The sequence below is a fragment of the Scyliorhinus canicula genome, chromosome 3 (assembly GCF_902713615.1).
Source record: "Scyliorhinus canicula chromosome 3, sScyCan1.1, whole genome shotgun sequence".
NCBI lineage: Eukaryota > Metazoa > Chordata > Chondrichthyes > Carcharhiniformes > Scyliorhinidae > Scyliorhinus > Scyliorhinus canicula.
Genome location: NC_052148.1, coordinates 72,318,332 through 72,343,377, shown reverse-complemented (window position 1 = coordinate 72,343,377; position 25,046 = coordinate 72,318,332). Strand labels below are relative to the sequence as shown.

At 45.8% G+C, this 25,046-nt stretch overlaps 1 protein-coding gene across 3 annotated transcripts in view; it reads right to left on the bottom strand.

The window, feature by feature from the left end:
• zfr (zinc finger RNA binding protein) overlaps positions 1 to 25,046 on the bottom strand; it is a 135,396-nt gene that overhangs the window by 78,784 nt on the left and 31,566 nt on the right. For all 3 annotated transcript variants that reach the window (XR_005459942.1, XM_038790705.1, XM_038790706.1), the window contains 4 exons: positions 16,307 to 16,598; positions 15,135 to 15,258; positions 13,859 to 14,077; positions 3,793 to 4,019 (listed from right to left, as the gene is read on the bottom strand). Coding sequence is in view for 2 of the 3 variants with exons in the window: in XM_038790705.1 (XP_038646633.1) it covers positions 3,793 to 4,019; positions 13,859 to 14,077; positions 15,135 to 15,258; positions 16,307 to 16,598 (862 nt within the window). In the remaining variant the exon portion in view is untranslated. The remainder of the gene's footprint in view (positions 1 to 3,792; positions 4,020 to 13,858; positions 14,078 to 15,134; positions 15,259 to 16,306; positions 16,599 to 25,046) is intronic.

Genomic DNA, 25,046 nt, shown 5'->3' with positions numbered 1-25,046 from the left:
TGCTCTCGGGGGTCTGGGTCGGAGGGGGGAAGATATCAGACATCTACAAGATAATGCAGGAGGCGGAAGCAGCATCAGGGGAGGAGCTGAAAGCCAAGTGGGAAGGGGAGCTGGGAGAGCAGATAGAAGACGGGACGTGGGCGGATGCACTGGAGAAGGTCAACTCTTCCTCCTCGTGTGCGAGACTGAGCCTCATTCAATTTAAGGTGCTGCATAGAGCTCACATGACGGGGACAAGGATGAGCCGGTTCTTTGGGGGTGAGGACAGGTGTGTCAGATGTCTGGGAAGCCCAGCGAACCATGTGCATATGTTCTGGGCATGTCCGGTGCTGGAAGGGTTCTGGAAGGGGGTGGCAAGGACGGTGTCGAAGGTGGTGGGGTCCAGGGTTAAACCAGGATGGGGGCTTGCGATCTTTGGGGTCGGGGTAGAACCGGGGGTACAGGAGGCTGGAATACTGGCCTTTGCGTCCCTAGTGGCTCGACGAAGGATATTAATTCAATGGAAGGACGCGAGGCCTCCAAGCGTTGAAACTTGGATTAACGATATGGCTAGCTATATTCAGCTAGAAAGGATCAAATTTGCCCTGAGAGGGTCGGTACAGGGATTCGCCAGGCGGTGGCAACCTTTCCTTGACTTTTTAGATCAGAGATAGACGTTTGGGGTCGTGGCAGCAGCAACCCGGGGGGGGGGGGGCAGCAAGGGTCGTGGGGGGACATGCACGACTGTAACGCGGGCAAGTCTGCTCGCTGCTCATGTCTGAAACTGTAGGCTGCCTTGTTTGTTAAGGTTGCCTGGGGGGGTGGGGGGGGGGGAGGACTGGTGCGCGCGAGTGGGCGGGCGAGGGTGGGACATTTGTCTAGAGGGATTGTGTTGTAAATAATTTAAAAATTAGTAGGGGTAAATGTCTGTATGGAAAAACTCTTTCAATAAAAATTATTTAAAAAAAAAAAACATCCAACGAGGTAGTCTCAAATGATTCACTGGGCAGGGAGACACGGGGCGGGCGGCGGGGGCAGAGCCGAGACGGGGCGGGCGGCGGGGGCAGAGCCGAGGCCGGGGCGGGCGGCGGGGGCAGAGCCGAGGCCGGGGCGGGCGGCGGGGGCAGAGCCGAGGCCGGGGGGCGGGCGGCGGGGGCAGAGCCGAGGCCGGGGCGGGCGGCGGGGGCAGAGCCGAGGCCGGGGCGGGCGGCGGGGGGCAGAGCCGAGGCCGGGGCGGGCGGCGGGGGCAGAGCCGAGGCCGGGCGGGCGGCGGGGGCAGAGCCGAGGCCGGGCGGGCGGCGGGGGCAGAGCCGAGGCCGGGCGGGCGGCGGGGGCAGAGCCGAGGCCGGGCGGGCGGCGGGGGCAGAGCCGAGGCCGGGCGGGCGGCGGGGGCAGAGCCGAGGCCGGGCGGGCGGCGGGGGCAGAGCCGAGGCGGGCGGGCGGCGGGGGCAGAGCCGAGGCCGGGCGGGCGGCGGGGGCAGAGCCGAGGCCGGGCGGGCGGCGGGGGCAGAGCCGAGGCCGGGCGGGCGGCGGGGGCAGAGCCGAGGCCGGGCGGGCGGCGGGGGCAGAGCCGAGGCCGGGCGGGCGGCGGGGGCAGAGCCGAGGCCGGGCGGGCGGCCGGGGGCAGAGCCGAGGCCGGGCGGGCGCCGGGGGCAGAGCCGAGGCCGGGCGGGCGCCGGGGGCAGAGCCGAGGCCGGGCGGGCGCCGGGGGCAGAGCCGAGGCCGGGCGGGCGCCGGGGGCAGAGCCGAGGCCGGGCGGGCGCCGGGGGCAGAGCCGAGGCCGGGCGGGCGCCGGGGGCAGAGCCGAGGCCGGGCGGGCGCCGGGGGCAGAGCCGAGGCCGGGCGGGCGCCGGGGGCAGAGCCGAGGCGGGCGGGCGCCGGGGGCAGAGCCGAGGCCGGGCGGGCGCCGGGGGCAGAGCCGAGGCCGGGCGGGCGCCGGGGCAGAGCCGAGGCCGGGCGGGCGCCGGGGGCAGAGCCGAGGCCGGGCGGGCGCCGGGGGCAGAGCCGAGGCCGGGCGGGCGCCGGGGGCAGAGCCGAGGCCGGGCGGGCGCCGGGGGCAGAGCCGAGGCCGGGCGGGCGCCGGGGGCAGAGGCCGGGGCGGGGCGCGAGGGGCAGAGGCCGAGCGGTCGCCGAGGGGCAGAGGCCGGGGCGGGCGCTGAGAGGCAGACAGAGCGCGCGCCGAGAGGCAGACAGAGCGCGCGCCGAGAGGCAGACAGAGCGCGCGCCGAGAGGCAGACAGAGCGCGCGCCGAGAGGCAGACAGAGCGCGCGCCGAGAGGCAGACAGAGCGCGCGCCGAGAGGCAGACAGAGCGCGCGCCGAGAGGCAGACAGAGCGCGCGCCGAGAGGCAGACAGAGCGCGCGCCGAGAGGCAGACAGAGCGCGCGCCGAGAGGCAGACAGAGCGCGCGCCGAGAGGCAGACAGAGCGCAAGACCAAGACAGAGCGCTAGACCAAGACAGAGAGACGAGATCCGGGCTTTGAGTCTGGAGGCCGGGCCTCTGCTACCCTCACTAATCATCTCCCGCCTTTAACAGCAGCCGGAGCCATTACAGGATACAACACCTGGCTATTCCACATAAATCAGCCCAGCCCTGGGACCGGCTGAATTGGGAACACATTCACACAGCGTGGCAATTTTCAGGCTCACTAATGTCACACAGTCTGATTCTTCCCAGTGTTTCTACCACTCCCTCCATCATTCTTCACTGGCCCTATGACCGTCTCCCTGTTAAAGAAGGAGTTCTTCAAAACATTTGCAATTCATCCTTACCCAAGAAAGGATATACTTACTATGGAGGGAGCGCAACCAAGGTTCACCAGACAAATTCCTGGGACAGCCCAATTGTCGAATGAGGAGAGATTGGGTCGACTAGGATTGTATTCACTGGAGTTGAGAAGAACGAGAGGGGTTCTCATGGAAACATATAAAATCCTGACTCTAAAGACATCAAGGGGTATGCGGAGAGTGTGAGAATAAGGTGCTGAGATAGAAACTCAGCCATGATACACAATGGCAGTGCAGGCTCGAAGGGCAAAGGACCTACTCCTGCTCCTATTTTCGATGTTTCCATTTGCCTTTACTGCTTTGCCCATTCAATGCGAAAATGTAATCTTTCATTCTAATCACTGCTTTTGCTACATGCTTCTCTGATCTCCATATTTATACATTAAATTGCTTAACTAGATGTTTGTTGACAACTTTCTTTTTTTTCATGAATTTAATGTACTCAATTCATTTTGTCCAATTAAGGGGCAATTTTAGTGTGGCCAGTCCGCCTACCCTGCACATCTTTGGGTTGTGGGGGCGAAACCCACACAAACACGGGGAGAATGTGCAAATTCCACACGGACAGTGACCCAGAGTCGGGATCAAACCTGGGATCTCGGCGCAGTGAGGCAGCAATGCTACCCACTGTGCCACCGTGCTGCCCACCGTTGACAACTTTCTAACAAGAGTCTTGCATCATGACTAAAATCCCTTTCTCCTTCAATTATGTTTCTCAATGCCATTTCACCCACTTTCCAACATCTCTCATTTCCAAGGATCCTTTAACCTGGAATATTTAACTGGCCTGCAGCCAGATCACAGTAGTGGCGACATATAATTTGAGCTGAATTTTGTGCTCCTAAAACAGAGTTAGATTTCTAAACATTTTGAAAATCACAAGTAATGTAACACAATATTGCTTGGAGGAGCGAACATATAAAGTAATTAATTCATGTTGGAAATGTAACTGAAGTTTTGTCCAAATTGGAAAGTAACCTGCAAACTAATCATAAAAAAATAATGTCCACAATGCAATATATTCTTACCTGTGGCCCGGCACAACTAATCTTGCAAACATCACAGTAATGGATCTGAGGTTGTTTAGGTGGCTGCTTTGGTTTCTGTTTATTCTGGAATGGCACTTTCTTTGTGAAAGTAGTCCCAGCCCAAGCTGCTGCTTGTTTTTGTTGTTGCTGTTGCTGCTGCTGCTGTTGTTGATAGTAAGACGAAGCGGCAGAATACACTGCAGCTTCATATCCAGCATACGTAGCCCCTAGAAAATAATTATGAAGGGAAAATGCTACTGTCCAGTCTTTTTTCAAACAAATTCACTTCAACTGAATTGCCATTCCCTCCCAGGTGCTTTTCCATTTTGATAGGATTATTAAAACATATGAAAGATGGACAGGAAAAGACCCAGCTGACCAGTCAGATTCGCCCCATAAACATGATCTCAGAATTTTCAACATCCAACAGCAGTCACGAGAGCTTCTCAATGAGTAAAATTAAAAACTCACAGGCAAGGGGGGAAATAAATCTGGAAAATTTATTTCAAGGCCAGGACAGGAGTTATATTTTTCCCAACAATAGGTAATAATAATAATAATAATAATAATAATCACTTATTGTCACAAGTAGGCTTCAATGAAGTTACTGTGAAAAGCCCCTGGTCGCCACATTCCGGCACCTGTCCCGGGAGGCCGGTACAGGAATTGAACCTGCACTGCTGCCTTGCAAGCCAGCTGTGTAGCCCACTGTGCTAAACCAGCCCATGATAAGTAAATCATACAACTAATCCAAGTTCATCCGTATCGGAAATTACAGAACCAGTTGTTGGAAAGACTCCGAGGTTTTTACTCCAACTACCTAGCCCCACCACCAAGACAATTCCTTATGTTCATCAATACTTGCAAAACTTTCTGACAGCGGTCTTAAATGTCATTTAGTAATTTTGAACCATGTCCTGGCCATTTAGCTTGAAGTTGAAGATTTTTTTCTGACTTCCAGTGGTGGCCATGGAGTGAGTGGTCACACACAGGGCAACTCAGGCTCGAAGGCATTGGTTTGGGAATTTTATACCCGTTAGCGGGGGTAACTCCAGCAGGAAAGCAGTGTGGAAGGTGCAGAGGGAGAGGTTCTCCCCAAGATTGGCATGCCTACTTGCTACCAGATCCAGCAAAAAAAAAAAAGTTAAAGACCTGGCTATGGAGTTGGAGGAGACCCGAGGCGCAGCAACAATTGTGAGAATGGCGGAGGGGGAAGAGTCGTCGCCAGTGGGAAAGCCCCAGATGGAACAGTTGATGGCCTTCATCAAAAAAGAATTTCGCCAGAAAAGGAAGGAGATGCAGGGCGACTGGTCAAATGCCATTGAGGGAACGGTGGCACCTCTGCAAGGATTGATGGACTGGGTCGAGAAGTGCCCAGAGGTGCAAGAGACGACCGATATAAGAGGTGGAGAAGGTGGCGTCTAACCAGAGTGATCGGATCGTGTCCTTGGAGGCAGAGGTGGAGATCAATGCCAGTCCCTGCGAGTGAAAGTCAAGGGGCAGGAGAACAGGTCCAGGCAGCAGAACGTACATATTGTGGGCCTGCCAGAGGGTGTGTAAGGAACGAGCGCCACAAAATATATGTGTTGAGAATGCTGGCCGTGTTGGTGGAAGAGAGGGTGCTGAACTAGACCCCATGAGCCGAAGGCAGGGGAGCTGCAGCAGGCGCTGGTTGTGCGGTTGCACAAGTTCGTGGAGAAGACCTGGGTAAGGAGCTAGAGGCAGCTTTGTGGGAGGATGCTCTGATTAAAGTCAACACATCTTCGTGTGCCAGGCTCAGCCTGATACAATTCAAGGCGGTTCACCGGGCACACATGACGATGGCCTGGATCAGCAGGTTTTTTGGGGTGGAGGACAGATGTGTGAGGTGCGCAGGAGGGCCTGCAAATCATGTCCACATGTTCTGGGCATGTCAGAAGCTTAGGGGATTCTGGCAGGGATTTGCGGATGTCATGTCCATAGATGTGCAGGTTTAGGTGGATTGGCTATGCTAAATTGCCCTTAGTGTCCAAAAAAAAGGTTAGTTGGAGTTACGGAAATGGGGTGGAGGTATGGGCTTGATCGGGTGCTCTTTCCAAGGGCCGGTGCAGACCTCGATGGGCCGAATGGCCTCCTTCGGCACTGTAAATTCTATGATTCTATGATGTCAACGGTGCTAAAAATGAGGGTGGCCCCGAGTCCAGAGGTGGTGATTTTTTGGAGTGCCAGAAGAACCGGGAGTCCAGGGGGCGAGAGAAGCTGAATTTTTGGCCTTTGCCTCCTTGGTAGCCCGTAGATGGATCTTATTGGCGTGGAGGGGCTCAGAACCCCAAAATCGGGGGTATGGGTTAGCGACATGGCTGCGTTTCTCAGGCTTGAAAAAATCAAGTTCGCCCTAAGGGGATCAATGTTAGGGTTCGTCCGGAGGTGGCAGCCGTTTATCTACTTCTTCGCGGAAAACTAAACTGTTAGCAGTTTAGGGGGGGGTGTTAGGGAATGGGGGAGGTAGTTTACTTTAGTTCTGGCGGGTGTTAGGTATTGAATTATGCTCATATTTGTATTTGGGGTGTTGTACCCGGCGCAACTGTGGGTCACATTTGAACGCCAGGAGTACTACTTTTGAGGCGCCAGAGGAGGCCAATTACTTTGTACAGGACCATAAACTGGGGGTGAACTGAGAGTTGGTGTCAGATGGAGGAGGGGGAGTTGCCAGAGACGTTGACACAGGCGTCGATCATGTTAATCCCAAAGAGGAAGGATCTGTTGGAGCGTGGGTGGTACAGGCACATTTTGTTGTTGAATACAGACGTGAAAGTGCCCACGGACGACCTGGTGTTGTTTGTGCTGGAGAGTATGGGTAGGATCATAGGAATACTGGAGAGGTTTGGGGCCTACTCTGGGTATAAGTTAAATGTCGGGAAGACTAAGGTGTTTCCGGTGAATACAGCGGAGTGGGGGCTAACTTGGAGGTCCTGCCATTCAAGGTAGCTGGGGAAAAATTCAGGTGGCGAGGGAATGGGCTTCAATGCATTGGTGGAATCTGATAACATTGGAGGAGGAGTGGGAGGATTTTATGAGATGGGGTACACCTGACATTGGCAAGGAGGATGCAGGTGGTAAAGATGAATGTGCTGCCAAGGTTCTGGTTTGTTTTCCAGACCCTCCCAATCTTTCCCCTTAAGGCCTCCTTCTGGAAGATGTAGACAGTGATTTCAGAGTTTATATGGCAGCTCTGCTGCCATTAGCTACTGGGAACCCAGTGGTACAGTCAACGGCGAAACCAATTGAGGAGACACTTCATATTGGAGGGGATGTCGGTGTTGATGCCACCGTGTGGGAATCATAGATTTAAGTCAGAGGTGATGGATGGGAAGTGGAGGGAGACGGGGCTGAAGAGGGTGAGGGACTTGTACTCGGAAGAGAAGTTTGCTGGTCTGGATGAGTTGCGGGAAAGGTTTGAGTGGCCGAGGGGGAGTGAATTTAGATATATGCAGATGAGGGACTTTGTGCGAAAAAAGTGGAGGGCGTTTCCCAGATTGCTGGAGTACACTTTATTGCAGCAACTGCTGCGCCCGGGTGAGTTTGAGGATATATACGGGTGGTTGAGAGAGCGGAGAGGTGGCGAGGATGAAGAACAAATGGGAGGAGGAAGTTGGGGAGGTTAAATAGGCTGGGAACAATGGTGTGAGAGGATGCGGAGGGTAAACTCAATCTCTTCCTGCGTGGGGATGAGCTGGATCAAGTTTAAGGTGGCACACAGGGTGCATATAGCCCGGGCAAGGATGAGTGGGTTTTTTCCAAGAGGTGGCTGATGAGTGCGAGGGTGGCTGATGAGTGCGAGAAGTGTGGATGGGGCAGGTGAATGATGCACACATGTTTTGGGATTGCGAGAAGCTGTAGATACTGGGAAGTGGTGCTTGGGATGCTATCCAAGAATGCGGGGGTGGAGGTCAGGCCGGACCCAATGGTGCGACTTTTGGGGTACCAGAAGTGCCGGAGCTACTGGAGGGGAAGGGGGCTGGTGGTGTGGCCTTCACCACTCTATAATTGCCCGGCGAAGGGTCTTGCTAAATTAGATGCCTGGCTGGGGGGCTTGTACGAATTTCTCTGGTTGGAAAAGTTTAAGTTTGAGTTGATGGGACCAGCAGAGGGCTTCAAGATGCAGTGGGGGTTTTTTAAAATGTGTTCACGGGATGAGAGTGTCACTGGTTGGCCAGTATTTATTGCCCATCCCTAATTGCCCTTGAGAGGGCAGTCAAGAGTCAATCACATTGCTGTGGGTCTGGAGTCACATGTAGGTTTGACCAGATAACAATGGTAGATTTCCTTCTATAAAGGACATTAGTGAACCAGATGGGTTTTTACGACAATAGTTACATGATCATTAGACTTTTAATTCCAGAATTTTATTGAATTTTTATTGAATTCAAATTTCACCACCTGCAGTGGCGGGATTCAAATTCTGTGTTTCTAGTTTCTAGTCCAGTGATAATACCACTACGCCTCCGATTTGTTAATGACGGTGTTTGAGGAACTTTTAATCGTGCAGGGATGGGTAAAAGGGGGAAAATAGTACAAACTGTGGACTGAATATGTGGAGTGTGCTTTGCATATGTTGCTGGGTTTTTTTAAACATGTGTAGGATAAAGTACATTATGTTCACCCAGCTTGCAACGCTCTTTAACAACTTTTCCAGCTACAGTTATTCAGAATAAAGATTTTTATCACTCCAATTTTGTTGCTATCAAGAATAATAATCTTTATCAGTGTCGCAAGTAGGCTTACATTACAGGGACAGAAGCAAAAGGAAGGGGAAAAATGCAAGGCAGAGAAGACATAGTCAAAAATCAAAAAGGGCGACAGTACAAGGTACAGTGACTGAGGGGAGCTCAGTGAATAGGCCCAGTAATACTAAAAGGAATAAAACTGGAGATGTTAAGATTCAAAACAGAGGTAAAAAAACCAACATAAGTGTACTTTACCTGAATGCTCGTAGTATTCGGAATAAATTAAATGAGTTGATGGCACAAATCATCGTGAATGACAATGATTTAGTGGCCACTACTGAAACATGGTTAAAGGATGGTCACGACTGGGAGTTAAATATCCGAGGGTATCAAACTATTCGGAAGGACAGAGTGGATGGTAAGGGAGGTGGTGCTGCTCTGTCATTTAAGGATGACATCCGGGCAATAGTAAGGGATGACATCGCTGCTATGGAGGATAAGGTTGAATCCATTTGGGTGGAAATCAGGAATAGTAAGGCGAAAAAGTCACTGATAGGAGTAGTCTATCGGCCACCAAATAGTAACGTTATGGTGGGGCAGGCAATAAACAAAGAAATAACTGGTGCATGTAGAAATGGTACAGCAGTTATCATAGGGGATTTTAATCTACATGTCGATTGGTTTAACCAGGTCGGTCAAGGCAACCTTGAGGAGGAGTTTATAGAATGTATCCGCGATAGTTTCCTAGAACAGTATGTAATGGAACCTACGAGGGAACAAGCGGTCAGAGATCTTGTCCTGTGTAATGAGACAGGATTGATTCATGATCTCATAGTTAGGGATCCTCTCAGAAGGAGCGATCACAATATGGCGGAATTTAACATACAGATGGAGGGTGAGAAAGTAAAATCAAATTCTACTGTTTCGTGTTTAAACAAAGGAGATTACAATGGGATGAGAGAAGAACTAGCTACGGTAGACCGGGAGCAAAGATTTTATGGTGGAACAGTTCAGGAACAGTGGAGAACCCTCCAAGCGATTTTTCACAGTGCTCAGCAAAGGTTTATACCAACAAAAAGGAAGGACGGTAGAAAGAAGGAAAATCGACCGTGGATATCTAAGGAAATAAGGGAGAGTATCAAATTGAAGGAAAAAGCATATAAAGTGGCAAAGATTGGTGGGAGACTAGAGGACTGAGAAATCTTTAGGGGGCAACAGAAAGCTATTAAAAAAGCTATAAAGAAGAGCAAGATAGAGTATGAGAGTAAACTTGCTCAGAATATAAAAACAGATAGTAAAGGTTTTTACAAATATATAAAACAAAAAGAGTGGCTAAGGTAAATATTGGTCCTTTAGAGGACGAGAAGGGAGTTTTAATAATGGAAGATGAGGAAATGGCTGAGGAACTGAACAGGTTTTCTGGGTCGGTCTTCACAGTGGAAGACACAAATAACATACCAGCGACTGATAGAAATTAGGCTATGACAGGTGAGGACCTTGAGAGGATTGTTATCACTAAGGAGGTAGTGATGGTCAAGCTAATGGGGCTAAAGGTAGACAAGTCTCCTGGCCCTGATGGAATGCATCCCAGAGTGCTAAAAGAGATGGCTAGGGAAATTGCAGATGCACTAATGATGATTTACCAAAATTCATTAGACTCTGGGGTGGTCCCGGTGGATTGGAAATTAGCAAACGTGACACCACTGTTTAAAAAAAGGAGGTAGGCAGAGAGCGGGAAATTATAGGCCAGTGAGCTTAACTTCGGTAGTAGGGAAGATGCTGGAATCTATCATCAAGGAAGAAATAGTGAGGCATCTGGATAGAAATTGTCCCATTGGGCAGACGCAGCATGGGTTCATAAAGGGCAGGTCGTGCCTAACTAATTTAGTGGAATTTTTTTGAGGACATTACCAGTGCAGTAGAAACGGGGAGCCAATGGATGTGGTTGGATTTCCAGAAAGCCTTTGACAAGGTGCCACACAAAAGGTTGCTGCATAAGATAAAGATGCATGGCATTAAGGGTAAAGTAGTAGCATGGATCGAGGATTGGTTAATTAATAGAAAGCAAAGAGTGGGGATTAATGGGTGTTTCTCTGGTTGGCAATCAGTAGCTAGTGGTGTCCCTCAGGGATCCGTGTTAGGCCCACAATTGTTCACAATTTACATAGATGATTTGGAGTTGGGGACCACGGACAATGTGTCCAAGTTTGCAGATGACACTAAGATGAGTGGTAAAGCGAAAAGTGCAGAGGATACTGGCAGTCTGCAGAGGGATTTGGATAGGTTAAGTGAATGGGCTAGGGTCTGGCAGATGGAATACAATGTTGACAAATGTGAGCTTATCCATTTTGGTAGGAATAACAGCAAACGGGATTATTATTTAAACGATAAAATATTAAAGCATGCCGCTGTGCAGAGAGACCTGGGTGTGCTCGTGCGTGAGTCACAGAAAGTTGGTTTACAGGTGCAACAGGTGATTAAGAAGGCAAATGGAATTTTGTCCTTCATTGCTAGAGGGATGGAGTTTAAGACTAGGGAGGTTATGTTGCAATTGTATACAGTGTTAGTGAGGCCACACCTGGAGTATTGTGTTCAGTTTTGGTCTCCTTACTTGAGAAAGGACGTACTGGCGCTGGAGGGTGTGCAGAGGAGATTCACTTGGTTAATCCCAGAGCTGAAGGGGTTGGATTATGAGGAGAGGTTGAGTAGACTGGGACTGTACTCGTTGGAATTTAGAAGGATGAGGGGGGGATCTTATAGAAACATTTAAAATTATGATGGGAATAGATAGGATAGATGCGGGCAGGTTGTTTCCACTGGCGGGTGAAAGCAGACATAGCCTCAAAATAAGGGGAAGTAGATTTCGGACTGAGTTTAGGAGGAACTTCTTCACCCAAAGGGTTGTGAATCTATGGAATTCCTTGCCCAGTGAAGCAATTGAGGCTCCTTCATTAAATGTTTTTAAGGTAAAGATAGATAGTTTTTTGAAGAATAAAGGGATTAAGGGTTATGGTGTTCGGGCCGGAAAGTGGAGCTGAGTCCACAAAAGATCAGCCATGATCTCATTGAATGGCTCGAGGGGCCAGATGGCCTACTCCTGCTCCTAGTTCTTATGTTCTTATTAACATGCAATGAAGTTGCTGTGAAAATCCCTTAGTCACCGCACTTTGGCACCAGTTTGGGTACATTGAGGGAGAATTCAGAATGTGCAATTTGCCTAACAAGCAGGTCTTTTGGGACTTGTGGGAGGAAACCGGAGCGCCCAGAGGAAATCCACGCAGACTTGGGGAGAATGTGCACAGACAGTAACCCAAGCCAGGAATTTAACCCAGGTCCCTGGTGCTGTGAAGCAACAGTGCTAACCACTGTGGCTTCTCAAGCATAAGTAGCACAAGGTCTCTTATCCCCTGTTCTTGAAAATATGGAAAGATGTGTCATTTGAAACATGGAAGTCTAGCAATATCTGGTCTGAGAGAAACACGAGAGGATACAGGGAAAGATCCCACAAAGGATTAACAGCAGCTGCAAAGAGCAGGATTATAAAATGCAGATTGCTTCTCCCAAACAAACAAAACAGGATTATTGTATGAAGCTAAAAACAATGGCTCACACCTTCATTGAAAGTAACCATCTTAGTAAGCATCTGGAAAAGCATGGATGAGAGTTTCAGTTGAGCCAAGTGATAAATGTAAACCTTTCAAGTTAAAACCAAGTGGATTTCAGCATACAGCTAAAAGCAATGTTTCACACAATGAAGTTCAGTTGAGTTTGGTGACAATTCCAGGTGTGAAGTTCTGCCGATATCAGGTAAATTAAAGAAAACTGGAGACTAATCAGTCTACGAGAAACATAACTTAAAGCCAAAATCAAAGTCAAAATTATGAGCTGGAGACCCAATGGAAAATAAAATTATAGAAATGACAGGATCCAAACAAAAATTCAAGGAAACAATGTAATCAGAGACCTGAGAGGTGAGGTCATGTCAAAATGAATACTTAGTTGTATTAGAATGTTTAGATCATAGATACTTTTTACAATCAAAGTGAACTAAAAGTTACTTTACAAGAAAGTCATAAAAACTTAATAACTGTTAGAAAGAGAATATAAACCCAGAGACCAGGGCAGGAACAACCAGAACTCAGAGAGAGGAGAGAAGCAGAGAAGGAACAAAAGAAGCAAGCAGAGTCAGCTTACAGTCAGATCGGTCATGGGAAAGATAAGACATAGCAGCCGAGCTAAAACAGCTAATACGTCTAAGGAAGACTAGAACTTAAAGAGGAGGCAGAGTCAGCTCAGAGATAGCCAGCAGAGTCAGCTCTCACAGCTCGGTACATGGGGAAGATAGGACAAAGCAACCGAGCTAACCAGCGAATACATCTAAAGAACAGGCTTTAAATAAGTTCACTTGTGGTTTCAAAAATCGGGAAAGGAGCGCCATGGCCAATGAGGGAGAGAGAGGAAGTGGGACATGCAAAGGGCATGGATGCATGCACCATGTTAACATGTCTGCCTTTCACCCCTGCAGCTAATGCACTTTGGAATTCAACCAGAAATGGTGGCCTTCATCCTGGTCGCCGCAGCCCTCGGGAATGCACTGAGGCTGTACGAACTGGGATTACTTGAAGAGCTGCAGCAGCGGAAACTGCCCTAGAGGAACGGTGAGGATGGACAGCCAGCCGCCCAACAGGTCGAGGAGGAGATGGAAAGGAGGCGCCGTATGAGGTACAGTCAAGTGTACACGCAGTGCCCGTTATTTGAGGACCTGCCGGACCAGGCATGCCGTCGAAGACCTCAGTTCACAGGTGCAACCATACCGTCACGGAGGCCCTATTGTTCTGGACGGCACAATACATCAAACAAAATGTGGACCAGACCCACCAGGATGCCTGGGCAGCGGGGTTTGCATCCATCATTGCAGAGATGCCCCGGGTCCAGGGAGTGATCAACAGGAGGCATGTCGCCCTACAAGTGCCTGCGCATGACAGGCTAGTCAGGCGGGACGGTAGCACAGTGCTTAGCAAATTTTAAAAACCATTTTTATTCATTCAAATTCATGCGTATGAATTTTAAAAATCCAAATCTCAGCTCAATACCATTCTTGTATGCCCCCATGTCAACTGGCTCAAATTTCCATCAAGAGAGGTTTGGAAGCAAGTTATCTGCCGGTGAGAGGTAAAACTATTCAGAAGGTACTTTGTGTGTGTATATGTTACTCAATGAAAGCACAATTTAACAGGTAGAAACATGGGGAAAAACCATGTATAACCACAAAAACAAAGAAGTGGAATAGAAAGCTTTCAAGAATATTTGTATTTAGAATCCAAAGTCTATCTAAGAATTTGAAATATTTTACTCCTTACCAGTATAAGTCACAGCAGTCGAGCTGTATGTACCACTTTGAGTATAGGACGGAACCACAGTGGCAGCTGCTGCAGCAGCCGGTTGCACTGTTGTGGACACTGGGTAAACAGTAAAGGTAGTAGTTGGGTTTGGTGTAGCTGGCTTAATCGCTGTGACTTGTCGAGTTTGTTGAGCTTGTGTATATTGTGTTGCAGCTTGACTATATCCTGCCTTGGCAGCTGGAACAAAATGTTATTTATTAACTTGTGAACAGAATTAAAAGAATGCTAACAGAAGGAAACTTGTCATAGTTCCCTTGAAATTTCTAAGTATCATATTACGTTCCAAATATATAGTTGAAATCTATTGTTCCAACTCATCCACAGTATCCTTTTGCTCACCATACTTCAACAATTATGAATTACATAGTACGTTTAATGCAACAAAAAGTCCCAAGTCACTTCAATACAAGTGTTAGTTCTAAAGCAAAATAAGATACAGAATCACACAGGATTTAAGGCAGATGGCCAAAAGCTTGGTCAGATATAAAAGGAACATCTTAAAAAAGAGAGAGGTAGAGAAGAAGAGTGATTTAGGGAGTAATTTATGGCCTAGGCTGTTGAGGGCACAGCCACCTTTGGTGGAGCCATTAAAATAGAGATGCTCATGAGGCCAGAATTAGATGCATGCAGGTATTTTGGTGGATTGTAGGACCGCAGATTATAGAGATAGGTATGATACACTGCTTGAAAATCTGTACTCATAAACAATCTCTATATTTTTTTAAACCTCTTATCATGGGTCAGCAATTGGGAATATTTTTGAAGGCTGAAGGCATCAGGATGTTCCATTTTGGAAGTGGTCGAGCAGGTTAGTCAAGGGAGAGGAGGAAAGGGTCAGCACTCTGTTCCAACAGCAGTCATGTCCAATTATGCTGTTCACCTTTCTACAACGTGATATTTAGTCAATGCAGAATGAGAAACAAACTGGCATGTTAAAAGTAATAAAAGAGCATTGAACCAGGTATACCATGGTAACAATACCACTCTAATTCAGTAAGGTAAACTCTTGCATTATCAAATAGCTCATTGATTGTATGATTTTCTTTTCTACAAACAGCTTAGTGTGGACAACATTTTCATTGACATATTGGGATGAGATACTTAGTAATTTAGATTCAAAATCAATATAGAGAACGTACAGCAAACTCTACATTTAATGGTATTGCATTTGTGGACTACATACCACACCATGATTTACTTTGCTTAGTATTTCCTCAACAGTTATCAGACTCACCAGCTTGATAGTAGGCTTCTGCTGCAGTCTGTTGTGGCTGAGCTGTAGCAGCAGGTTGTTGGTAGTATTGTTTGCTATCATAGGCTATAGCTGGTGCCGTGGAACGTACATACGTATAGGTATCCTAAATTGAAAAGAATGAATTAAAATTGCTGGATAACACTTAGTTTTAGGTAGGTACTGTGCCCCAGATCCATATTACTGGTAAATTTTGACTGTGTCATTTCAAAACACAATACACGGGATCAGCTTATTTGTTGGAAAAAGACATAAAAGCTTGACAAATGCATAAGTGATGTTCATTAAAGTCCTGCACAAGTCTTAATTACAAGAACAACTTTACAAATCAACTGCATTATACACTGAAGTTTGCTGCTCAATGAGAATTTAATGAGCATGAAATATTGGGCGGAATTTTATGGAAATATTTCTAAGTTCATTTGTGGCAGATTTTTCATGGTTCTCCACCGCCATCAAACTTACGTCACTATATTTTGGGCCCTGGGGCGTTTTCCCACTAGTTTAGCCCACACTTCAGAATTCTTTTCAGCACTGGGGAGCTGAAATCAGAGATCAGGCCGCCATTTTGAAAGGGCACCCTGACCTCCAAGTCCCCCTCGCATGGGCACTACCCCTCAAGTGAGGACACCCCCGCTATGTCCCTGGTGGCTCACTCTCTTCAAACACCCCTCCTCCCACTTTCCACTCTGCTCAAGATTTCCTATGCACCTCCTTCATTCAGCAAATTAATGTATATCCCCTGGTTATACTTCTTCAACCAATAGCAAATGATCTATCCTCCCAAACACTTTGAATTTAAAATCTCACTGAATTTCCCTCTGACCCCCCAACTCCCCCTTTTCTGCCTCGCCTTTGATAGAATTGTTTTGTATCTTTGCAGTGGAACAATTGGTATGTAATTTGATTGCATCGAAATACAACACAAACACCGATACAAAGTTATTCGATGTACATAAACTCAAATGATTACTTATCATATGAAAATTACTACAAAACCGTTAGCGACTACTGTTCATCTATCATTCTTCAACCATGTGTTTTCCTAGAGGTGTGAGAGTAGGAAAAGAGGGAGGAAGTGCAATAAGAAATAAATACTGTTCTGAACGATTGATAGGAGACAGATCAACAACTATTTTATATTTTGGTCATACCTGATAATTTTGCGATGTGACTGGTGGAGGTGGTGGAGGGGCTTCTTGCTGCCGCTGCGTGTATCCATAATCTGCTGCAGTATGTGCTGTTTGATACCCTCCATAGGCTGCTGTGGCAGCAGCTGCTGCTGCAGCAGCGGCGGCAGCAGCAGGAACGGGTCTGGCTGCTGTAGCAGCAGCTGCAGGAGCATAGGCTGCTGTCACAGCATGAGCAGCTACCGGGGCCTGATGGACTGTATAGCTGCCAGCTGTGGTAGGATGTGAGTATGCAATGCCCGTGGCCGGCTGTTGGCTAGTCAAAAAGATAAAAATACATTTTTAATCTTTGGAAAACTGTAAAAACTTTCAAACAGCTGTGCTGCAACAAGTTCATCACAAAGTTGCAACAGAATTCTTCTTAATGCAAAGATAGATATGTGGTGATGTTTAAGTGCAGAAAATTATTTTGATCTGTTCCAAAATAAATTATTTTTAAATTTACTGCATTTAGCCAGTGTACTTTGCTTTTTGTCGTTATATCTAATTTTATATTTTCCACAGCATTTTAGATTTTTAACTTGGAAAAACGGCAACATTTGTTACAGTAAGAAAAAATTTAATTGTCTGTAGGAGTTTACGAGCAATCATATCTTGATGGCTTTTGGGTCTAAAGTGGGGAGAGCTAATGGAGGGGGACAGATTAATCTTAATGCCACTCAAGTGAAGTGCCTTCTGACAATCATTATAAAAGTATCAGATTGCAATAAGCGCTTATGCAAAGAACCAGGGTGCACAGTCCTTGAACTGCTACCATTACAAGTGACAATGAAAGGAAGAGGTACATTTATAGGTAAACAGTACCACTCACATTTTTCTTTATAGTCAATTCTTCCTAATATCAATATGGCAGTGGAAGAGGGGAAAACATGTACGAGTGCCTGACACACAAGAAATCATACTGAAGCCTACAAATCAAACTGAAGTCCACACATGTATATCTGATATGAACTGCACATTTTCCTGTTGGTCTATATCCCACTTGTGTAAATCCAAAAGGCTATCGAGCAAGTTGGCAGAGGCAAAGTTGAGGAACCCAATTGCACGAGCAGAAATAAAACTGGAATTTAGCTAACTAAAACCAAGAAAACCACCAAACAGCACTGATAAGTCCTCCTGTATGCTCAGTCAGGATCACCTATTGCTTGCAAATTGGTTTGCACGATTACCTGAAGCAGAGGGAGAAGAATTTTAATCCAGTGATGGATCTACACATTCAAGTCCTGAGCTAGTGAGTCAATCATGACTAGTATCTGAACTACATTCAGATTTAAGATTACCAACTCAACCAGAATATTCATTATCTTCCAAACTGCTAATTGTTCAGCCATATCAACTTATTTTTTAACCTCTCTTGCACATACGTTTCTCCCATTACTCCAGGAAGATAAGACATCTTTTAGTTGGATTATTGACGAGCAAGGGTTTAAAGCAGTGACATGGTAGACATCACAACTTATGAGAAGCACAACTTGGCACAAAATAGAACATCCTGCCAGCAGCCTTCTGATCACAGTATGGAATTGCACTACACCTTATACTATTGGAAAAATACATCACTGTAGAGCAGAACTTCAGAAGTATCTGTTCGTTTCTCCTCAGCCTAGCTACAATTTGCTCTAAATTCTGCATGTATACAACTACTGTTTTCACACCAGACAGGCTGAAATCTTCCAGCATCTGCTGTCCCAATTTCCCAATCAACTACACAACCAGCATTCAGCTTTGTGCACATGGCAACTCATTAAAGGTCTTGATATTAAAATCTTCTGCCATATATCAGACATACTAGTTGTCAATTACCTAACCCAGATCCTCATACCAGGGGCTTTGACAAAGGCGTGCCTACCTTATTCACAAATGTGGTTCCAAATGGTCACATGCCACAGCAGTTCACCGCCACCTCCAAGGGCAATTAGAGATGAGCAACAAATACTGGCCTAGCCAGCGAGGTCCACATCCCAACAATGAATCAAAATAATGTCCATCACACAGCTTGGTCCTAGGCATGGAACATGAACCACAGAAACCTACTACTGCATACCTGGGTGACCAGAACCACAAAGGGAACCGTTTAGACATGCATTACACACCACAAACTTAACCAGCATTTGAACGTTCTCATCACTGAAGGCAAGATAGATCAGAACATGCTGCCAAAGAAGTATAACCATTATCCACTAACACTCCCCTGTACTGATATGAACTGGACAAGCACGCTTGGATCTTTTTAACATACTTAAAGCAGAAAAGACCTGTGATTACAGGAGACCTAAAAAGATCTTGTGTGAACTGCATTTCATGCTGGAGAGCTTGCCATTATGTCAGCCATAATTAGGTTCACTTATCAGGACAATTTTTTTTTAAAGTACTTCTGTTGGGCAGTTACGGTTTTGGATCTTTTTCTCTCATCTTGCTACATTTTTGATTATGAACACCTTCACTGACTCAGATTTATAGGTATGGTATTGAGATCAAGTCCAGAATAAAGTGAAAACTTTTAAATTGTCATATATGGAATCTATTACATCAAGACCACATTTTTTTTTAAGTTTTCAAAATTCACAGTATTTATTGCTGGAAGGAAAAACACACTTTGAAAGTTATAAGAAAAATGTAGTATTCAAGAGGGTTAATAGGCGCCGTATGTTATTAGAAGGATGAGCGAGTAATTTAGATTGACTTTGCTCCTAATGGTCAATTCTTTCAATGTTTGATTTTCTTCCCATTTTTAAAAATCTTTTTATTGGCATTTCCAAAATTATATACATTGCATCAAGACCACATTTTATTTCGCCTCTTTAACAGATGATCCTAACTAAAAGCTTTAATAGAAATTAATATAATTGTTATGGTATTAATTTACCATAAGGCGTTAAACATTCTTTTCTTATACTTCAAAAGGAGCTAAATGGCTAGATCTATCTTTCTGAAGATTCAAAACCAGCTGTTAGGAATACCCCCAAAATATTAGATGTGATATCTCTGGCTAGCTAATTGAAATGGCCTCATTATTTCATGCTCATTTTTAAAAATGACACTGCAGAAACTTGCATTTATCTATACTAACAGCTACAATGCAGATGGAAAATTGCATACAATTTTCATGCTCCAGGTCAGGAGCATCCAGCAATAAGAATGTCTTAGTTTTCCAAAACAAATGTCAGGTGCGTCAAAGGCTAAACATTTCAATTCCTCAATCAATAGGTTTTGATTTATGTACATTTTAAATAGTGATGTGACTTCCTTTAATTTTTTTTATCTCTTTTTAAAATATTATTTATAGTAACGACTTGAATACAGTTCTATAGCCAAATTTGCAGATGACACTAAAAATAGGTGGGAAGTAAATTGCAATGAGGAAATAAGAACCGTACAAATTCATTTAGACAGGTTAGGTGAACGTGCCAAAATCTGGCAAATGGAATTTAACATGGATAAGTGGAAGGGCAGCCATTTTGGTCGGAAAAATGGAAAGGCAACTTATTATCTAAATGGGGAGACACTTTGTGGTGCTCTGGTGCAGAGGGATCTGGGTGTTTTGTGCATAAGTTGCAGAAAACGAGCATGCAGGTACGACAGGTAATAAAGAAAGCAAATGGAATTTAGGCATTTATAAAGAGAGTGTTATTGCAACCGTACATGACATTGGTGAGACTGCACCTGAAGTATTGCGCACATTTTAGTCCCCTTATTTGAGGAACAATGTAGCGGCATTGGAGGCAGTTCAGAGAAGGTTCACTAGATTGATTCTGGAGATCAGGGGTTTGTCTTATGAAGAGAATTTGAGCTGTTTATGCCTATACTCTCAGGTGTTTAGAAGAATATGGGGAGATCGAATGAAGTGAGGAGCAAATTGATAAAGGTATGGATAAAGTAGACGTGGAGTGGATGCTTCCTCTTGTGGGGCATTCTAGAACAAGGGATCATAGTCTCAGGATAAGGAGTAGCAAATTTAAAACAGATGAGGAGAAATTACTTTTCCCAAATGGGTTGTGAATCTGTGGAATTCGCTATCACAGAGTGCGCTAGATGCTGGGACAGTGAGTAAATTTAAGGAGACGTCAGACAAATTTTTAATTAGTAATGGGTTTGAAAGGTTACAGAGAATGGGCAGGATGGTGGAGTTGAGGCCAAGATGAGGTCAGCCATGATGGTATTGAGCAGTGGATAAGTCTCGAGGCACTAAATTGCCTGCTTCTGCTCCTAGTTCTTATGTTCCAAGAAAGAGTGACTCTGTTTAATTCCACATTTCAGCTCTTGGTCTGTAGCCCAATAGGTAATAGCACCTCAAGCACAAATCTGGTGTTAATTCATTAATAAGAGGGTTTCTTGAATAATTTGGGGATCAGAGGAGAAGGCAGGAGAATGGGGATGAAGAACCATCCTCATCATTGAAGGCCAGAGCAGACTTGATGGGCTGAATGACCTTATTCTGCTCCTATATCTTATGGTCTTATTTCTGTTTATTAAATTTTAACAATAATGAATAACAGTATAGAAAATTTAAGCTTACAGTACAGCAATAACTTAATTAACTTGCATTTGGAAGAGAAAGAAAAAAAGTAGGAGGAAGGAAAAACATTTTTAAATACTTGTTTTGAAACAACAGCTATTTGCATAAAAACAGGGAAGAGAGATGAATGTTCTCATATGGAATACAGTTTATATTTTCATACAAATATCAATTTTATTGCTGATATAAACCCTTCAAATCGGAACTATCTCCAATGGTCACACCTTCACAAAACAATAGAGGACCATCCCATACCAACTATCTCCCTTGCCTACCAGCCCTAGTCTCCCACCTGCTCTAAACCAGGACCCTATGGAAAGCAACCATCTCCCCACTGCCTCCCAAAGCTCGCTCACACTTTGCCTATGACTGCCACTGCTTGCTCCCTCAATCCTTTCATTACCTCTTTCTTGCCTCCAATCTATCTGGCATACGAGCACACAAAATAGAAGTAGGTCATTTGGCCGCTTGCTGTTTTGTGTTTAGAATTTCACAGTCTCATGTACCTCCATAACCTTTGATTCCCTTGCCGACCCGAGTCAATGGCCCAGCCTCTACTGATTTTTGAGGCAAAGAGTTCCAAAGTTGCACAACACTCAGGGAAAATTATTTTTCTCATACCTGCCCTAAAAGAACATCCCCTAATTTTAAAACAGTGCACACTAGTTCTGGACCCACCAATAAGAGGAACATACTTTCCACGTCTACCATGTCAAAACAGTTCAGGATCTTGTATACTTCAATCAAATCACCCTAGCTCTTCAAATCTCCAGTGAAAACTAGCCCAGTCGATCTGATCTTTCCTCAAGACAATCCGCTCATTCCAGGTGTTAATCTAATAAACCTCCTCTGAACTTCCCCCAATGTATTTACATCCTTCCTTAAATAAAGAGATCAAACTCCACACACTACCTGAGATGTGGTCTCACGAATGCCCTGTATAACTGAAGTTTAACATCCTTACTTTTATGTTCAATTCCTCTTGAAATAAAGGATATCATTCCATTGGCCTTTTCAATGACCTGCTGTACACCTCCATACGAACTTCTTGTGACTCATGGCACTAGCAACACCTCGATGCTTCTACACCTCTGAATTCTGCAGTGATTCTGCATTTAAGTAATCTCTGCATTTTTATTCTTCCCGTCCAAGTGAACAACTTAACACTTTCCCACATTATACTCCATCTGCCAGATTTTGCCTACACACTCAATTTATATCCCTCCCCATGGTGTCGACACAACATATTTCCCACATATCTTTGTCATCTGCAAATTTAGCTACAATGCATTTGCTCCCCTTATCCAAGTCATCAATACAAATTGTAAAATGTTGATGCCCAACACAGACCTCTGTGGGATTCCACTCGTGACACCCCGCCACTCACTCAGAAAAAGGCCTATTTAGGCATTCTCTTTTCTGTCTGCCAGCCCATTGTCTATCCATGCTATGTTACCCCGGACACCGAGCTTTTATTTTCCACAATAACCTTTGATGTCACACTGCCGCACCCCTTTGAAACAGCTGTCATCACAACCCATAAAAAAAATTCTTACTAATTCAAACAAAGCCACTATATCTACTACAATGGCGCCTCTCCCTTCATTTGCACCATTGCTCATCATGGGAACCATTGCTCATCATGGAATAGCAGAACATAGGCCATTCAGCCCATCAAGTCTGTATCCCTGCGATGTTTTCTCTTTCTAGTATTTATCTAGTTCTCTTGCAAGTTACTAACAATTCTGCACACTACCTTCTGAGACAGCACATTCAAATCATATATAACAAAACTTCTTTGGCCAATCATCTTCAATCTGTGCACTCTAGCTGTCAATCATTTTTGCTACTGCAAACAGCTTACCTTTATTTACTTATTCTAAACACTACACGACTTTATGCAATTCTATCAAATCTCTTCTTTGCTATCTCTGCTCCAAGAACAGTCCCGGCTTCTCAAGTCTGTCAAAGTAACCTCAATTTCTCATACGTGAAAGCATTCTCGTAAATCTCAGCCATACATCTTCTGACGTCTTCATGTAGTTGTGGCACCGAGAACTGGGCACAATACGCCAGCTTCGGCCAAACTATTGTTTAATATGTTGTTTCAAGGTATCCTCAGGAATCTATCCAAGGGGGAGCAGCACGGTGGCGCAGTGGTTAGTACTGCTGCCTCACAGCACCGAGGACCTGGTTCGGTCCCAGCCTCAGGTCACTGTCCCTGTGGCGTTTTGCACATTCTCCCAGAGTCTGCGTGGGTCTCATCTCCACAACCCAAAGATGTGCAGGGTAGGTGGATTGGACACACTAAATTGTCCCTCAACTGGAAAGAAAAAATTGGGTACTTTAAATTTATAAAAAGATACAAAGAATCTAATCACAGCTCTGCCACTTTTGTATCGAGTTTTATCTTCCAGCATCTCAAGCATATGGTCAATTTTCACATGCATAATGATACAGAGCTTCATCTCTCCAGCACAGAACAAAGAACAGTACCGCACAGTACAGGCCCTTCAGCCCACGATGTTATGCTGACCATTTATCCTAATCTAAGATCAACCTATAGAATCTAACCACAGCTCCGCCACTTTTGTATCAAGTTTTATCTTCCAGCATCTCAAGCATGGGGTCAATTTTCACATGCACAATGATACCGAGCTCCATCTCTTCAGCATAGAACATAGAACAGTACCGCACAGTACAGGCCCTTCAGCCCACTATGTTGTGCCGACCATTTATCCAAATCTAATATCAACCTAACCTACACCCCTTCAATTTGCTGCTTTCATGTCTCTGTCTAAGAGTTGCTTAAATGTCCCTAATGACTCTAGACTCCACCACCTCTGCTGGCAGTGTATTACATACACCCACCACTCTCTGTGTAAAGGACCTATCTCTGACATCTCCCCTATACCTTCCACCAATCACCATAAAATTATTTCCCCTCGTGACAGCCATTTCCACCCTAGGGAAAAGTCTCCGGCTATCCACGCCTCTCATCACCTTGTACACCTCTATCAAGTAACCTCTCTGCCTTCTTCGCTCCAGTGAGAAAGCCTCTAGTTCCCTCAACCTTTCTTCATAAGACATGCCCTCCAGTCCAGGCAGCATCCTGGTAAATCTCCTCTGTTCCCTCTCCAAAGTCCACATCCTTCCTATAATGAGGCAACCAGAACTGTACACAATATTCCAAGTGTGGTCTAGCTAGAGTTTTATAAAGCTGCAGCAAAACCTTGCGGCTCAATCCCCCTGTTAATGAAAGCCAACACACCGTACGCCTTCTTAACAACCCTATCAACCTGGGTGGCAGCTTTGAGGGATCTATGTATGTGGACACCAAGATCCCGCTGTTCCTCTGCACTTCCAAGAATCCTGCCTATAACCCTGTATTCAAACGGGAGCGAGGTGGGGGGAGGGGCTGCGGCCATCGGAGCCTGGCAGAATAGGTCCCGATGAGTCTAGCCGGGGTGGAAAGATGGGGGGAAGGAACATAGGTTGGGGGGAGGAGTTTTGTAAGAGGAAGTGGAAGGAAGGAGTCGGGGAGAAGGGGGGCGTTTGCAATGCATGGGTGTCATCAACGGTACTCTTTCGGGGATTGGATGGCATTGAATGTTAGGGGGATGGGGTGTGGGAGGGATTCTATAGGTTAATGGTGACCATAGGCGATTCCTAATTCCTTTTTCTTTTATTTCTCCTTTGTTTGTCCCACCGCGGGAGGGTTTGTTTTATTTGATGCTTATATTGTCAGGTGGGTTGTTGCTTGGGGTGGTGGGAGGATGGGATCGTTGTTGTTGATAAGGAAATCGACTTTGTATTTGTTACCATTTACTGCTTGTGGGTGGGGTGTAAATTCTGGAGAAAATGTGAAAATGGGGAATAAAAATATTTTACCAAACAAAACCTGTATTCAGCATTCAAATTCGATTTTCCAAAATGAATCACTTCACATTTATCAAAGTTGAACTCCATCTGCCACTTCTCAGCCCAGCTCTACATCCTGTCAATGTCCTGCTGTAACCTGCAAACCCTCAACACTATCTACAACTCCCCCAACCTTCTTGTCAACGGCAAATTTACTAACCCGCCCTTCCCTTCCTCATCCTAGTCATTTATAAAAACCACAAAGAGCAGAGGTCCCAGAACAGATCCTTGCAGGACACCACTGGTCACCGACCTCCAGGCGGAATA